The following is a 17,356-nucleotide window of genomic DNA, read 5'->3' as shown; positions in this document are numbered from 1 at the left end:
GATGTTTTAATAACGTCAAGTACGTCTATGAAATTGTATTTTTAAAACTTTTGTATATCTAAAAATAGATAATAGGGCGCCCTAATTTTCATTAGCACAAATTGAGAGTATGTTTCACTATCAACCTTTTTTATTGCAGTTTTTCTACTCACTATAATATTAAACTGGTTTTTTCACATTTCGTAATAAACAAAAAAATCAGTAAATTTAAAAGAATCTTATTTGATATATGAGTATAATACAAAACAATTATTGATTTGACTATTGACAAACATTTTCAATACTTTCTAGGCTTGAAAAATTTGCTGTGCTCATTCTTTCGTTCCGCTAACTGTTGAGCTCACTAGGAAATTACAAGTATATGCTTCCTAACGATGTACTCTCGGTTCTAATCGAATATTTTGGAGCAGTTTCTTCATCGGTGTAGTCTTCTCGAATTTCGCCTATTGCTTTGCAATATAGTTCTGCTTCTCAACGTGAGCTCCAACACCCTTGGGGATGATGTTTTGTCCCGCACTCTCTTCACCATCAACATCGTGTGATAACGCCAGGCTAGCCACCTGACATACAATCGAGATAAGATTTAGTCCACAAATTAGCAATAAATTTAAAACCGGCATTTTCTTAGTTTCGAATAAGACTGAAACAGTTTATTTAAATCTCCAGACATTTTATACCAACCTACCGTTTTTTTTTGTAGCTGAAAGCTGATTAAATAATACATATTAGCGTTTTAGCCAAATATTCAACTTTTTGCGTCCTTTTGAATAATTTTGGTGCTGAGTTCACTGTTTGACTGAGCTAAATGTTTGTCCAAGTGTGCAGCGCTCACACACCGTTAGCAGTTAGAATATTAACTCAGCTTTGGAAAGAGTGGGCTTAGCTTAAACTTCATACAAGTGTTGTGGTCTTGAAGCCAATTGTAGCGTACTCAAACTTTAATGATGATTTGCAAAAAAAATAAATCATCATATTTCTCGAACGCAAAAAAATACCATAATTCTTTTGCACAAGGGCGGAGTTATGAGGGATTAAAACAACTGTATTAACTTTGTATTCCAGTAAATCTAATTTATTCTAGATAGTTAGTTATTCTGATATACTTCCGTTTGAAATGAACTTAATTATCTTCGATGTAATTATTAACGGTAATATATATTGCATACGTGGAAAATAAAGCCGATGGTATAAACTAGAAATGTCTATATACCTCGTATGTAGCACATCTACCACCGCGCTGTGAAAACAACAACATAATATATGGTAACATTTACCGCAAACCCCCTCGAGGTTTTGACCAGTTCCACTTGCTTGATTTTTATAATATCCATTGTTCATGAGTTTTCACACGCTACTGGATATATGTATAAGTTTAATTGCAAAATTTTTCTACGTCGGTTTTATTCCAAATGTTCCAATAATCCTGCATACTTATAATAGTTGCTGTTGATCGTTTTTGCCATTCCATATGGCCCATGAGATATACATATGTGCCCGGCACGTTAATTTTCATTCTAAAGACAGCTTCTTACCGAAACTATTTAGATGACTGATATTTTTCATTGACTAAAGATAAAAAGGGAATTTCACCGAGCAAATGTTCCAAACCAATCCTAGTGTTATTTTCACGTTTTTTGTACAAGAAAATACACGGGTTATATCAGAGCCCAACTGAATTAGAGCCGAAGAATTGGACAATGTTTAATTTCTCTCATAATGAGTTGAATTCGAGAGCATTTGATCTTTCTTCATTGATTAGATTTGATAGATTTAACACCAATCGAGATAGATAGAGATAAATAATCGGGATGACTGTAATAATTAAATTTCAGATGTCTGTCTGTCCGTCCGTCCACGCCCACTCCCTATACAAAAGTTATGAAAATTTATGAGATTATGATACATAGGCTGCTATATATATATATTTCTGGACTAGGCGACACTAAGTGTTGCCAGGTGCAATCTGACATTTCCATTGGAAAGTTTGACAATTTTCAGCATAGCATCACTCAGAACGTTTTGTCATTTAATCGTGAATTGTTTTATTTACAGGGAATTAAAAAATTCATTTCGGCCAAAAAATGGAATTAACTCCTGAACATTTTCTTGTGATCATTTTTCACAACTTTCGACGTGGATTATCACGACAAGAGTCCATCGATGAACTAAAATCTTTGTTTGGCTATGAAGCACCATCCTATAGCACTGTGGAAAACTGGTACAATGAATTCAATCGTCGCCGACGATCGCTCAAAGACGAATTCCGTGAAGGTCGTCCAAAAACAGCCATTGTGCCAGAAAACATCGATGCCGTACGTGAACTGATAATGCAAGACCGTCATGTAACATACCTTCAGATAGAGGCATGCCTATGCATTTCTCCCACCAGCATATATGAAGCGATTACTTAATTGCAAAACTTAAATAAATCTTCTTATGTCGAGTGGTTAATTTAAAACTTTTATTTATTTCGTTTCTCAACTTGGTTATATAGGAATTGGTTGCGCGAGTCGTTAAAACACGTATGTGCTTAGCAAGCGCAAAAAATAGAAGAAGGATATCTTCTGTATGCATTACAGACAAAGCGGGCGCTGACACGAAGGACAGTGGAAACGTCAGTAATGAAGGAAATTCGTCAGGGCTGCATTTTGGTAATGTGGTTGCCACCACATGTCTCCCCTTCTTTGTGAAATAAATTAGGTTGCGAAATGAACGTGTTTTATTTGTTTTTCCCTCGTTCTAGCGTTTTGGCCTGCTGCGTCCGAGAGTCGATGGAAACTGGGATGTCTTTTCCATTGATATGAACGGTGAAATACTTGGCGTATCGGGCCGCGACTCGGTATGGGCCGTCGTATGGATGGCTAAACGAAGGACCAATTTGTCCGCGGCGGACAAAAACGTGGCTAGTGTGATCCAAGTCCCTGAATTTAAAAACGCGATACTTAGCGTGGCGTGACATTTCTGCAGGTGTAAGTCCACGGAAGTGATTTTGCAAAACTTTTATGAGTTCAGGTGCACTTAGGTCTCGTGAGGATGGTGCGAGAAATTCTCCAGGTAGGCGAATGGTTTCGCCGTAAACTAATTCCGCCGGGGTAGCCCTCTCGTTGTGACAGAGTAATGCTGCTTTAAGCTGACGATGAAGTCTCTCAACGAGGCCGTTTGCTTGTGGGTGGTAAGCAGTGGTTACGATGTGTCTTGCACCTAGGAGGTTATTGAGTTTATTAAAAAGATCTTATTGGAACTGCATACCTTGATCTGAAGTGATTCTGGCTGGCACGCCATAGCGGGCGATCCAGTTCAGCATGAATGCACGTGCCACAGTGTCGGCTCGTGCGTCTTCTAGCGGTATGGCTTCTGGAAATCGGGTAAAGCGATCGACGGAAGCAAAGTTATTAAATCGACGTGAACATGGTGGAAACGTTGGGTTGGTTGTTCAAAGTTTGATATGGGTGAGATATTATGTCTCGTTATTTTATTTTGTTTGCACGCAATGCAAGTTTTTGCCCTGTTTCGGCAGTCTTTGTTGATAGATGGCCATACGTAGCGCTCTGCGATAAGTTTTCTGGAGCCTCTTTGTCCTGGGTGTGCCAGAGAATGCAACGACTCAAAAACTTGTTTTCTTAATGGTGCCGGCACGTAAGGGCGTAATCTCCCGGTAGAAACGTCGCAATATAGCTCTATATCTGGTTCTTTATATAAAATTTGTTGGAGTTTCAATGATGAGTTGGTATTTTCCATTATGTCTTGAAGCTGATTGTCGTTTTTTTGTTGTGTAGCGAGCTCAGTAAGTGTCACGGCGGTTGAAATTGCGTCTACCCGAGACAGAGTGTCGGCCACGATGTTTTCGTTGCCTGCAACGTGTTTGATTTCAGTGGAGAATTGCGCGATGAGGTCAAGTCTGCGGAACTGCCAAGGGGATGCCTTATCTAAACGCTGTTTAAAAGCGTGAACCAGTGGTTTATGGTCCGTAAAAATTGCTACGTGCCGCCCCTCGAAGATGTGTCTGAAATGTTTTACAGACTCGTATATGGCTTGTAATTCGCGATCATATGTCGACCGCTCGGCCGATTTTTCGTCCAGCTTCTTGCTAAAAAACGCCAGTGGTTGCCATGAGTTATCAATTTTCTGCTGCAAAACAGCGCCGACAGCGTGTTGTGACGCATCTGTGAAAATAGCCCACTCTGCGTCGCTGCTAGGGTGAGCGAGCTGTGTGGCCTTGGCCAGAGCGTTTTTGCAGCATCCGAAGGCGGTCTCCAGTTCTTGGGTCCATGCGACAGGTTGAGAGCTTTTGGTGGTGGATCCTTCCAAAAGTTTGTTAAAAGGCGCTAATAATTGTGCAGCATGTTTAATAAATTTTCTGTAGAAATTGATTGTACCTAAAAAGGAGCGTAAGCTCTTAATTGTTGAAGGTCTGGGGAAGTCCAAAATTGCCGATATTCGTTCAGGCAGTGGTTTGATGCCTGTTTCTGAAATTGTGTGGCCCAAGAATGCGACCTCTCTTTGTGCGAGTTTGGTCTTTGCGGCGTTTATCGTAAGCCCAACGTCTTGTAGGCGTTGAAATAAGGTTCGCAAGTGTTCTATGTGTTGATTTTCGTTGTCTGAAGCGACGAGGATGTCGTCAATGTAGGCGTAGACAAATGGCATATCTCGGGTGATCTCGTCCATGAAACGTTGGAACGTCTGTGCCGCATTCCGAAGCCCGAATGTCATGAAAGGAAATTCAAACAATCCGAACGGGGTTATAATCGCTGTTTTCGGAATGTCCTTCGGAGCGACCGGGATTTGGTTGAAGGCGCGGACGAGGTCAATAGTAGAGAATATTTTTTTTGTGTATAGAGTGGCGGCGAAATCTTCTAAATAACGGACGGGGTATCTGTCGGGTATAGTCCGACTATTGAGGCGTCTGTAATCCCCACAAGGGCGTCAATCTCCTGATTTCTTTGGCACCAGGTGTAGCGGTGATGCCCATGGGCTGTTGGATCGCCGGGCGAGGCCAATCTTAATCATTTTTTCAAATTCTGCCTTAGCGATGATAAGACGATCAGGTGCAAGTCTTCGTGCTTTGCTTGTGACAGGAGGTCCCTCCGTAGTTTTGATATAATGTCGAGTTTGGTGTTTGGTGAATTTTGGTAGGCCGTCTGGTTTGGTTACGTCAGGGAATTCTGAAAGTAATTTCCAAAATGGTGTTGAATGACCAATTTGTAAAGTTTTGACTGAATACGACTTAACAAAAGGGGTGTTGCCCCGTGAAGATAACTGAGTTTTCTGGTCTATTATGCGTTTATGTTTCAGATCAACGATGAGACCGAAATGGCTGAGAAAATCTGCTCCGATGATAGGTCGTGGAACATCAGCTAAGACAAAACGCCAGGTTAATTCTTTTTGAAGACTAAAATCGGGGGTTTTAAAGGCGCATCCGTATGTGTTGATAATTGTGCCGTTGGCGCCATAGAGTTGGTAATTGAGTGGTTTCTGAAAACGAGTTGATTGATTGTACGGGAAAACTGAGAGGTCGGAGCCTGTGTCATTTAAAAATTGAACGTTTGTGGACAGGTCTTTTACGAAAAGGCGGCATGAGGCTGCAGGGGAGTCGACTGCCGGTACTAACGACTCCTGTTGAAGTTTTCCTCGTTTTTGCATCCGGTTGTACATTTTTGCGCGTTGGCGCCAAACTTGGCGTGGTACCAGCAAAGCCCTCCGGATGAAGTTGCTGGTAGCACGCGAGTTCTGCTACGTGATCTAGGCCGTTGTTGAACGGTCCGTTCACGTGAGCGCGCTACGATGGCTGAAAGTTCTGCTAGGTGTTCTGCCAAAGCTGCTACTTGCGTCTCCAGGTCTGAAACAGCTGCTATGCCGGCCGGTTTAATCACCTCGTGAAGCTTGTCGGCTGCAGCCCCGAGTTTATTGAGATCAGCCTGTTCCTGTATGACGAGGCATGCGCGCATTTGGGGAGGAAGGTGTGATAGCCATCGCGCCTTGAGAACTTCCTCCTCAATGTCCGGAACGAGACTACGGAGATGACGCAGGTGTTCAGATGGAGTTTTGTCACCTAGGCTCTCTCCGTCCAATAATTGTATAAGGTTAGCTTCTTTAGATTTTGAGAAGCGTGCAATAAGTGCCTCTTTAAGTTCTGTGTATGGATTCCTAATAGGTGGTGCCAAAATTATATCTTCGACTGTGGAGGCTGATCTAGTGTCAATTAAAGGCACGGCCACGTGGAATTTGTCGACTTCTGTTAGAATGCTCCGCATTCTGAATTGCGACTCGAGTTACGCAAACCACAGCGCAGGTTTTTCGCTGTAAGATGGTGGAGCTTTGATGGAGATTTCCCTAGAAATCTGAATGTTTGATTGCGACGGAGCGCTGATTGTCCAGATTGTCGTCCAGAGACATTTTGCGTTGAAATGTGGTGTTGAAAGTGCGAATGCAGCGTTAATTTAGGTTATGGCTGCTTGAAATGTTCTTAACGTGCGGGGTCACCAATTGAAGCGATTACTTAATTGCAAAACTTAAATAAATCTTCTTATGTCGAGTGGTTAATTTAAAACTTTTATTTATTTCGTTTCTCAACTTGGTTATATAGGAATTGGTTGCGCGAGTCGTTAAAACACGTATGTGCTTAGCAAGCGCAAAAAATAGAAGAAGGATATCTTCTGTATGCATTACAGACAAAGCGGGCGCTGACACGAAGGACAGTGGAAACGTCAGTAATGAAGGAAATTCGTCAGGGCTGCATTTTGGTAATGTGGTTGCCACCACATATATTCGATATTGCATGAACACCTGGCCGTAAAAAAGGTTTGTTCTCGTTGGATCCTGCACAATTTGACAATCGCTCAAAAAAAGGCTCGTGTGGATTGGGGTAAAGAAATGCTGAAAAAATACGATCGCGGTGCTTCAAAAGACGTTTATAAGATCGTCACAGGTGACGAATCATGGATCTATGCGTATGAGCCCGAAACAAAACAGCAAACATTTTCGTTGATCAATATTCCTATTTTCATTATTACGCCAGAAATATATATAGCAGCCCTCGTAACTCCATAAGCCTCATTGGACATTCAAACTATTCTTTCACTTTACAGTATAAAATTCAAGCACCAAGTCACCAGTATTAAACCTTGTAATATAGTCTCTAAGGTACTTATTTAAAGTCAAAAAAAATCGAAAACGTTATAGTCCTTCTTCAAGCCTCTAGATATGTAGAACTGAGTGCCTATTGCTGATCTTTACAAAAATATTGGTAAAACTCTGAAAATTATTATTGAAATTCGAAATTCGGTCATTCTACCGAATACGTCGGTAACAAAGGAAACTTTAGTAATGACACTAAATGGGTCTACGACCTATAATATTCAAAAGTTAATAAGATACCAAACATAACTGTCATCCATTCGGCTGCCTCGAATAATGCATGTTGAATTCTTACGCAGTACATTTTAATATAAAATTTTGACCTTACCTGAAAATATTCCGACAGCCTTCATCCTTGGGAATTGCGATGGTATAAAATGACACACGCGTGAACTTAACCCTGCCTTCCTTGCTTAGTTTTAGATTATAATAATTTAATTACACCTTGAACAGGGTATATAAAGTTTGTCACGAAATTTGTAAAACCCAGAAATAAGCGTCGGAGCCCCTATAAGGTATATATGAACTTGTATATAAGTGATCGGTATGTCGAGCTAGTCGATTTAGTCATGTCCGTATGTCTGTCTGTATAGATAGGAATTTCAAAACGATATCTTAAAAACTGAAGACTAGAGTTTTTAAGATATCGTTTTGAAATTTTGCAAACGTTTTTTTCTCTTCAAGAAGCTGGTCATTTGTCGGAACCGCCGATATCGGACCACTGTAAAATATAGCTGCCATACAAACTGAACGAACGGAATCAAGTTCTTGTATGGACAACTTTCAAATTTGACAAGATATATTCACGAAATTTGGAATAGATTATTTTTTAAGGCAACAATGTAATCTCCAAAAAAATTGTTCAGAACAGATTACTATAATATATAGCTTCCATATAATCTGAACATATAGTTACTAACAGACATGCACCTGTGAAGGGTATTTAGCTTCGGTACAACCGAAGTTAACATTTTTCTTGTTTTATTTCCAGTTTGATAGACTTAGGTTGGTAAATATGTAGTTATGAACCCTATTATCCGCAATTTCATATTTTAAATACAGTGGGTTCAAAAAATTTAGTTATTTTACAAAGTGTAATTAGCTTTTATTGGGAAAAATTTTGTAATTATACAAAATATATTGTTTTGTTGTATCTGACGCTTACACAATTATTACTCCAATCTAAGTATGTTGGAGTAGACGAATAAATCTTTTGTTGACGTTAGTGTTTTCTTGAAACACAAGCGCTAAATGTTTTCATGATATTTAGTTTTTGATTTGTTGATCAACGTCAGTTTACACAGCCGTATCAGTTTTGCGGGGATACCAAATTCAAACATTGCGGCATAAAGGTAGCTCCTTTTCATGCTGTCGAAAGCATGACGGGTCTTTTCCAAGATTTGGCGCATGGTGAATATCTGGTCGATTTTTGATTTTCCAGGTCTAAGGCCACACTGATAAGGTCTAATCAGTTTGTTGAGGGTCGTCTTTAATATTTCACACAATACGGTCAATAGAACCTTATATGCTATGTTTAGGAGACTTATCCCACGGTAGTTGGCGCAGATTGTTGTCGTAATCCTTAACACATTTTCAGGCGTCGTTATCAAAAGAGGGATCTCTCATCCGAGGCTTCTTTTCCTTGCTAGTATTTTTACGTGGCGGGGCACCACCCACCACCATCAATGAATATTCATAAGGATATTGATCTGTCAGTTGATGAAATACTAGAAGAATTCTTCCAAAAACCAAGGTAATTATAACATGGAATGTGAGATCCCGTGTAATCCTCAATTAATCACTGAGCTTCAGCGATACTGCTTGTACAAATGTAAATAAAGTTCGAATTATATGAATAACAACAAAAATCTTGTAACTTATTATAATTGCTTATAATTTGATGTGATTTTTTTGATCAATAACCTCATTCCAAACCCATATCAACAAACATATATTTTTCCCTGAGTTTAGGGGGTGTTTTAACACCAAAAAGCCCCCCCGTGGATCCGCCACTGACAAGTAGATACCAGGTGTGTACAAAAACTAACTTGAATATTCTTATATAAAAACTACAATTTGACTTACAAGGTATTTTTTGCTAAATAAATAAAGGCCTTTCACTTAACACTGTCAATATAAAGTACCATTTGCTTGCCTATGGTATCTACCGTTTGCTTCCAGGTTTATCAGACCTCTCGCCGTCACCTTCTTTCGGAGCACTTCCTTCCTCATCACTGTCATCCTTATTGCCATTGTTCCCGCCATCGCTATCGTCATTGTCATCATCATCATCGTCCTCATCATCATAATCATCATCATTTTCGTAGTTGTCGTCATTTTTGGAATCCGCATGGTTTATGTACTTAAAACTCTGCACCGAATCCTTAGCATCATTTATCATAGGGCCATAATCGTCAATAGCGCCATCCACCGGCATGACCTGGCAAATCGACACCAGAACCAAATATCCACAGATTAAATGCAAATTTATGTTCAGCATTTTCAACTTTTGCCAAGTTCTCGTATGTACTATAAGTCGAATCTATCAAGGCCGCTGGCGTAAAACTGTAGCAAAGTATGCCAGTTTCTGTATATTTATACCATTTGTTTGCGTGTTTGCAGCGTACAACTGTTAATTTATACAGGTGCATTTATATCAACCCGAATGTAAGATTCCCAAATATTTGATTCAAAATTGTTTCAGCAGTCTTTAGAAAACAAATATTTGTAAAATACTACAAATTTTGCGAGGTATAAAATATTCACGTAAATACTTGGCACACATCATTATATTGTGTAAACAATTCGTAAATGTTTGGAATCGGACCATTGTCACGACCAAAAAAGGTTTTATTGAAATACAACCTAAAAAATGTTCAGTTATTCAATAACTTATTTGTTGGAAAGCTCAAGTGTCCCACATCTGAGTAAGGCGCATGTGTGATTTACAAACTCAGAAAAGTGGGCGTGCCTTGTCCTCTGCTAAGTTTAATAAACTTCGTAATTTCTGTAAATTTCGGAGGAGCATTGTATCTGATGATTTCCTCCTCCACGTTTAATTGAGAAGCACGCTTACTACCACAAAACGGTCCCAAGCTATTGAGAGTACGATACTTATCTCAGACGTAACGCTACAAACAAAAATCTTAGTTAATATTAATCGGTAGATAGTGGTTAAATGGTCAACATTTTACATATTTTGTTAAATTAACGATTTTTTAGAAAAACTGGTTCTAATATACTTGTATGTACCGAATGAAATTTTTACGTCTCACTTTTTGTTGATTTGGTAGATATCTTAATAGAATTATGAATAATTTATCAGGATTACCAGAATTTTTAATGTCACACATCTTCTTCTTCTAAATCTTTCAATTGGAGACTCCAAGTGTAGTCAGGTCCTTTTCCACCTGGGCTTTCCAACGGAGTACCCCCGGGTACTGCGTCGAATACTTTCAGAGTTGGAGTGTTTTCATCCACGTACGTGTCTCTTTATTCGTTCAACTAAGTCAATGTCGTCGTATATCTCGTACATCGTTCCATCGACTGCGGTATTCGCCGTTGTCATACTCTTCGCAGAACCTTTCTCTCGAAAACTCGTAACGTCTATTGATCACATCTTGTCATCGTCCATGCCTCTACACCATGTAGCAGGACGTATATGATCAGTGATGTATCATTTGGTCTTTGTTCGTTGGGAGAAGACTCAATTGCTTAATCAGTGTTCCACAAATTTACCTGTTTATTAATGCTCAATTCTTCAGAAACTAGTTAACCGAATAAAATAAGAACATATAACGATTTTCTTTCCTATCATTGACTTTTTTCTTTATTGTATTTCAGATATTACTAATGTTATCATTTTTAATTTTCGGTTGAACCCGATTTACTTGTCACCCTACTCCCAAGTTCGCCTTCTTCCACGTATGTACATATTTTATTATAAACTCAGATGCCAGTATACTTTATTTAAGACAATTCGAGACCAACAATAGTTAAGCTAATATGTGGATCAGTGGCGTAGCTACAATATCGGGCGCTCGAGGCCAAGGATGTTCTGCCGGTCCCCTTTATCTACCTACCTACAAGTTTCATGAGGGGGTTCGAACAAAAGAGAATTTTTACAAAATATCTTCGATATTAAGTACTATATATAAAATTTAGGAACTAGAAGCCACGCAAATTCTGAAGGTCCAAAATTCTCACAATACGGTTTTTGAGAAAATTGATAGTAAATTTACAAGCCATCTTATTAAACTTAAACTGTCCAATCTTGCGATTCTCTCAATAGAATATGAAACTGCTTCAACTTTAAATTATGTGATTTTGCAGCGATCAAAGCTATAAAAGTCCGTCTTTATGTTCTATCACTATTTTTAAAAAGACTGTAGTGTTCGAGTAAAAATTAATATTTTTAATTGTTATTCAGATTATAACATTGTGAGTGTACAACTCTTTATCTTTTATAATAAATTTTGTAAAAAAATTTGTTGAAGTATTTTTCTGAATATTAAAAAACAGCGAAGATCGTTTTGCCGCCCCCAAGACGTTGCGCCCGGGGCGACGGCCCCTTCGCCCCTCTAGCTACGCCACTGATGTGGATAATACATATGGCAAGCCTCGATTTATAAAGCCAGGGAAATACTTTCAGGTGTTGGCAAAACGTGATACAATATTAAAAATGTTGCGAAAGAATTCAACATTCATTATTCGATAAAACTGTGAATGGATTACATACAAATTTGGTGTTTAATTAAGATTGGTGAGAGTTGATTTGTATACTGCAAAGAGAAACAATCAGATGAAATTAAATTTTTATTATATGGGAAGTAGGTGTGGTAGTGATCCGTATCGTGACAGGGAGATGTCATAACAATGCCATGGGCCAAATGTAACTACAGTAGAACTCCAATTATCCGAATTAATGGGGACCGGGACCCATTCGGATAATCAAATATTCGGATAATCGGATTTTTTTTTTTTTTAATTGCCATTGGAGAGAATAAAAGCTACGTTTTGATATTGCACTATTTTTTTATTGAATTAAATGAAAGAAACATGAAATTAAGCTGTTTTACGGTGTTTTGCGGTCTTCAACCGTTTTCGGGCAGCCAGGTCACGCATTCGCTTGACGGTGAGCAGTTGCAAGTGGTCACACTCGGGCTGACGCTCCATCCACTTCAAAGCAGTCTCGAGGCCGACAAATGCTTCACTAGCTGATGGTCCAGCGTCTACTTCAACATCAGCAGAAAGTTCTTCTTCCACTTCCACTTCAACATCTTCTCTCACACTTACAACAATTTCATCGTCATTGAGAATTTGAAAACCAGGGTCAGAAGTGTCACAAGCCATCCACTCTCCTACATTGTGATTCGGATAATCGGCGATTCGGATAGTCGGAGTTCGGATAATTGGAGTTCTACTGTATTTGAAATTTGTTGAGTAGGTAGAGAAAAATGCAAATTTTACTTAGAAATGGGCGATGTCACACTCATCATCCAGTTTTGTTATCGGCTCACATAAAACTCCTAGGATATAAAATTTAATGCCTCTGACGCAGTTTTTAGCAGTTTATACTAAACCCTTATATGGGACGTTGGCGTGGTTATCATCAGATGAGAACTGACTACTGTCCTAAAGATAAGTTCTGTGTAAATTTGGGAGACATAGCTTTAATGGTTCGGGAGATATATACAACAAACCTATTATTGGAGGGTCCACGCTCACCCTTTAAAGATTTTCCAAGGACAGCTGCCCTTCCTTCTACCAAATTATAGTTTTTTATCTAAATTTACGACTTAGTTATAGCAATATATAGATTTTTGATTAATGCTGTTTTTTCGGCGTAAATTAAATAAGAATATCAAAGAAATATTTTATATTTCTAACCAAATTTCGCGGGCGGAATCATTGGAAAAGGTTAGCGTTTATTAACTTTTATCAAAATATAAGCCTACGGGTGGTACAAAGCCTTCAAGGACGGTCGAGAGATTGACTTCTTCAACTGATGAAAATATTAAAGAAGTGAAGGATAGGCGCTTGAAAATCGTCAGGCAAGTGTTAAAGAAATGGTAAGAGAGCTCGACATCTCTCGCGAGTTCCTTCGAATGATTTTGGTGGATATTTTAGGTATGAAATGGGTTCTGGCTCGACTTGCCCCGATAAAGCTGATTTTTTTCGAAAAGGGTACTGTAAATTAGTCTCTTTGGTTCAAAAACACAATGAATACCATCGATCTACCAGCCTATCCACCAGATCTTGTGGTTATTTCTTTCCGAACTGAAATTGTTATTCCCGGAACCGGTTTTGAGTCGATCGAAGAGATAAAACAAAATTCCCAAAAAGTGCTTATGAAAAGTGTTTCGCTGACTCGAAAAATCGTTTACATAAGTGTATTACAGCTGGTGGAGATTATTTTGAAGGCGACAAAATAAATATTGATGAATATTAAATATTTTGTGTTTTATTTACAATTTGCGGGTACTTTTTTTGTATGTTCAATCAACCGATTGATAAATAACAGAGAACTTGTGATACATCTTAAGAATATGTGTTGGAACATGCGGATCGATGTAAAATTTTAGTTTGTTTTGTTATACATACCTTCAGATTTAAGCCTTTTGGCAGAGAATATATTGTTCCCACTTGGCCATTTTTAAGCCTACGAGTTTCGATTTCGTCCAATTTACTCTGTTAAAAAAATACATTCAAAACCATTGCAACCTCAGTAATAAGAATCCCAAAAATATTCAAATGAGAACGACAAATGCCAACATTTTTTTACAATATATGGAGAATGGGCGGCGCCTTCATGAGAGCAATACCAGTCTCCGGGTTGTGGATGTCCTCAGAAGCTATATGGCTGAAAAATGATCAAAAACGCCTTAAGGATTACAAAGTCAATCGAGAAGAAATGGAATTTTTTTAGTTTTATATTATATATGAGATAACTGCAGTTTGAAGAGGCAATGACGATAAAGCTTTCAAGTATTTGTGTTTCTTTTAAATTAAAGAATTCCAGCCACCTGTTCAAATAACAAATATTAACACGACTTTTTATTGAAAAATCTTTCGAATTTACCAAAATATTTGACTATATGACATTAAACATAATAATACGAGTATATTCATATGTAAAACTAGGCCGAAATTCTAACATTCAAGTTCGGAAGTCGTATTCACAAATTATGTGGTCTCTTCGAATTTTAGGTTCGCTTTTGTACTTTGTAAGTTCTAAACGCCATCGCCGCTTGGTTTTAATATCCTCTAATTATTTGTTAAAGCCAAAAAGGCAATCAGATGAAGACCAACTTGTCGATTGAAAAACGCCAGTACATATTGAAATCCTTAAGAGAAAGACTTCAAAAATATTAAAAAGCATCGGACTAGTTTCGATTTAAAAGTACATCCCCACCAATAATTTTAACCGAAAATTCTATGCAAAAATGATCCCTGCCCCTGACTTTTCCAATTTTAGTTTATTCAGCTTGTCTAATAAATCAGCTGCATGCGTATTTGTAAGAAAACAATTTATGCAGTAGAAACGTGGTTTGACCTTCAAAGACGAAGAACTTGCAAATTTTATTAAAATAATTCCCCAACTCTTTGGTGGCGCAAGAAGTATAAATATCGAAGTCATCGCTTCTCGACTCAAATTAGTTCCAGTTATAATTCAAGGAAACCGCTCTGAAATGAAGAAATTGAGTTTTATGTTGGTGTTAGCGATGCTCAGCGTATGCTTTCTATCTGCAGCCAATTGTGAAGACGATGATACCGTCGATGACGATAATGACAATGATACTGGCAGCAATGATACTGGCAACAATGATAACGACGATAATGATAAAGACACTGGCAACAATGATAACGACGATAATGATGAAGATACTGGCAGCAATGATACTGGCAACAATAATGACGATGATAATGATGAAGATACTGGTAGCAATGATAACGACGACAATGACAATGATACTGGCAGCAATGATAACGATGATAATGATGAAGATACTGGCAGCAATGATAACGACGATAACACTGGTGATACTGACAACAATGGTGGCAGCGATAATACTAGTGGAACTGACAACAATGGTGGCAGCAACAATAACGGAGGTAGCAATAACGGCAATGGTGGTGGAACTGGCATTGGAAATAGCGGAAGCAAGCCATCAGGTCCGGTTCGTAAAAGGGTTAGAATGCGGAATTTCAAATATACAATACGGAAAAAAGTGGTGAAACAACAGATACGTGGAAATAAGGTGGTACTACGCGGAAACAAAAAGGCCAAAGACCGAAAACGTATAAATAATCGTAGTGGAGCAAAATCTGGCTTACGTGTATATAAACCTGCAATTATTACTGGATAAATGCCAAAGTATCTTATATGAGTACCGAGCTTCCAGAAGAGGAAATATTTATGCTAAATAATACTTATGCCAAAATATGTACGTACAGTAAAAAATCACAAATTTTATTTTTATCAATATCAAAAACTTTGTATGCCCTTCGAAATATTTGTAAACTATTTTACTCAACAAAATTAAATATATTCGTATAACATTTTTGTGGATATTTAACCAATTCGTTCCTAATTATTCATAGTAAGCTTTACATTATTTATGTTCAATTATTCACGCCTAAAAATATGTTTCATTAATACCATATCACACATGGGTAGATTCGTATACCCAGTACATGGCATATTAAATTGCCATGAAATTTGCAAAACCCTATAGAAAATGTCGGAAACCCTACAAAGTAAATATAATTTGCCCAAGCCAATCCCCAAGCCCAAGCCAATCCCACAATCTCCGAATATCTCGTCCAGCTACTATACAAATCGTCTATTGTAAATCAGGTCCTTGTATTGAAACGTTTTTGTTTTGACAAGAAATCTGCGCGAAATTAGGGAAGAACAAGATTATTGTGCAAGGCAATACAAAGTGTTTTCCAAAGCAAACAGGATCTAGCGCCCCCTGGTGGCGCCCTCCACATGTGGACTGGTGCGTTAGAATTTGCTACCTTTATCGATTGTCCAGTGAGAATTTCATGACATTTCATTGATTGAGTGTCAGTCTGTTTGTGTTGTCGGTGCTAAAATGAGCTTCGTACAAAGAGCCAACATTAAATTTTGTTTTAAAATTGGTAAAACTTTTACCGAAATTGATTGCCTATCTCGTAGCAGAGCGCACGAGAGGTTTCAACGTTTTCAAAATGGTCGTGAGGACATAAATGACGATCAACATGTGGGTTAATCAAAATCCGTGATTACCGGAAATTCCATCGAAACTGTGCGTGAATTCATCAAATTCATATAGGCTTACGAAAAGTGTGTGCACGGTTAGTTCCGCACAAATTGACTAACGACCAAAAATTACTCAGAATCCAAGATCATCGATCGACGCTTGTGACTGATTATTTCACAAAAAATCACATTTTAACCATTAACCACTCCCTGTATTCACCTGATATGGCACCGTGCAACTTATTCCTTTTCGGAAGAACACATTTGTTCATGAAAGGAAAGCGTTATGCAGACGTAGAGGCCATTCAAAAGACTTGCACCGTCATACTGGCGGCCAAACCGGCTAACGAGCTAAAACACTCTTTCGACATGCTTTTGGCCCATGCAAAAAAGCGCATTGAAGTAGAAGGAGACTATTTTGAATAAAATAAATTGATTTTGCCGGAAAAACCATTTGTTCTACTTTTTTAAGTCCTGTTTACTTTTTAACACACCTTGTATATCCGAAATAGTTCACTGAGCTCGAGTGCCTACCGATAATGTCTTGTTGGATTTGCTGCAACAAAATACCAAAATTGTTTAAAGGGTAACAAAAACTTAAATGAGATTCTTGGCTTTCTAAAACTAGTGAATAATAAGTGGGCATAAGAGAACCAGTGAAAGTAAAGTAATGAGTGCCTGTTATCTAAATTTTCCTATCGCCTGTATTATAGGAACATTTTGCTAAAACTTTGTTTATATAATGTCCATTATTATGACACAGCAATAGTACTAAAATATCCTTTCAGAATTTTAAACGGGGGCATGCATTTGGAATTAATTGGAAACGCTCTACGTCATGTCTCTCATGTCATGTACTCTCGGAAAACAAATAACTTTAACTGAGTCAACAGCATGGCTGTTTTAAACTAATTTATCTCAAAACTACTTTTCTCGGCGTGCAGGTAATGAAAAAAAAACTATCCATCCGAATCA

At 38.2% G+C, this 17,356-nt stretch overlaps 1 protein-coding gene across 1 annotated transcript; it reads left to right on the top strand.

Moving 5' to 3' along the window:
* The first annotated feature begins 14,772 nt into the window (after positions 1-14,772).
* On the top strand, positions 14,773-15,713 carry LOC105225794 (N66 matrix protein). Its single transcript, XM_029550005.2, has one exon. It carries the CDS (start codon positions 14,826-14,828, stop codon positions 15,501-15,503), a length of 678 nt encoding a protein of 225 aa, XP_029405865.2. The 5' UTR covers positions 14,773-14,825; the 3' UTR covers positions 15,504-15,713.
* The last annotated feature ends 1,643 nt before the right edge of the window (positions 15,714-17,356 follow it).

Source organism: Bactrocera dorsalis, chromosome 2, assembly GCF_023373825.1.
Source record: "Bactrocera dorsalis isolate Fly_Bdor chromosome 2, ASM2337382v1, whole genome shotgun sequence".
NCBI classification, from domain to species: domain Eukaryota; kingdom Metazoa; phylum Arthropoda; class Insecta; order Diptera; family Tephritidae; genus Bactrocera; species Bactrocera dorsalis.
Note: the sequence above shows the minus strand (reverse complement) of the source record. Positions and strands in the feature narration are given on the sequence as shown.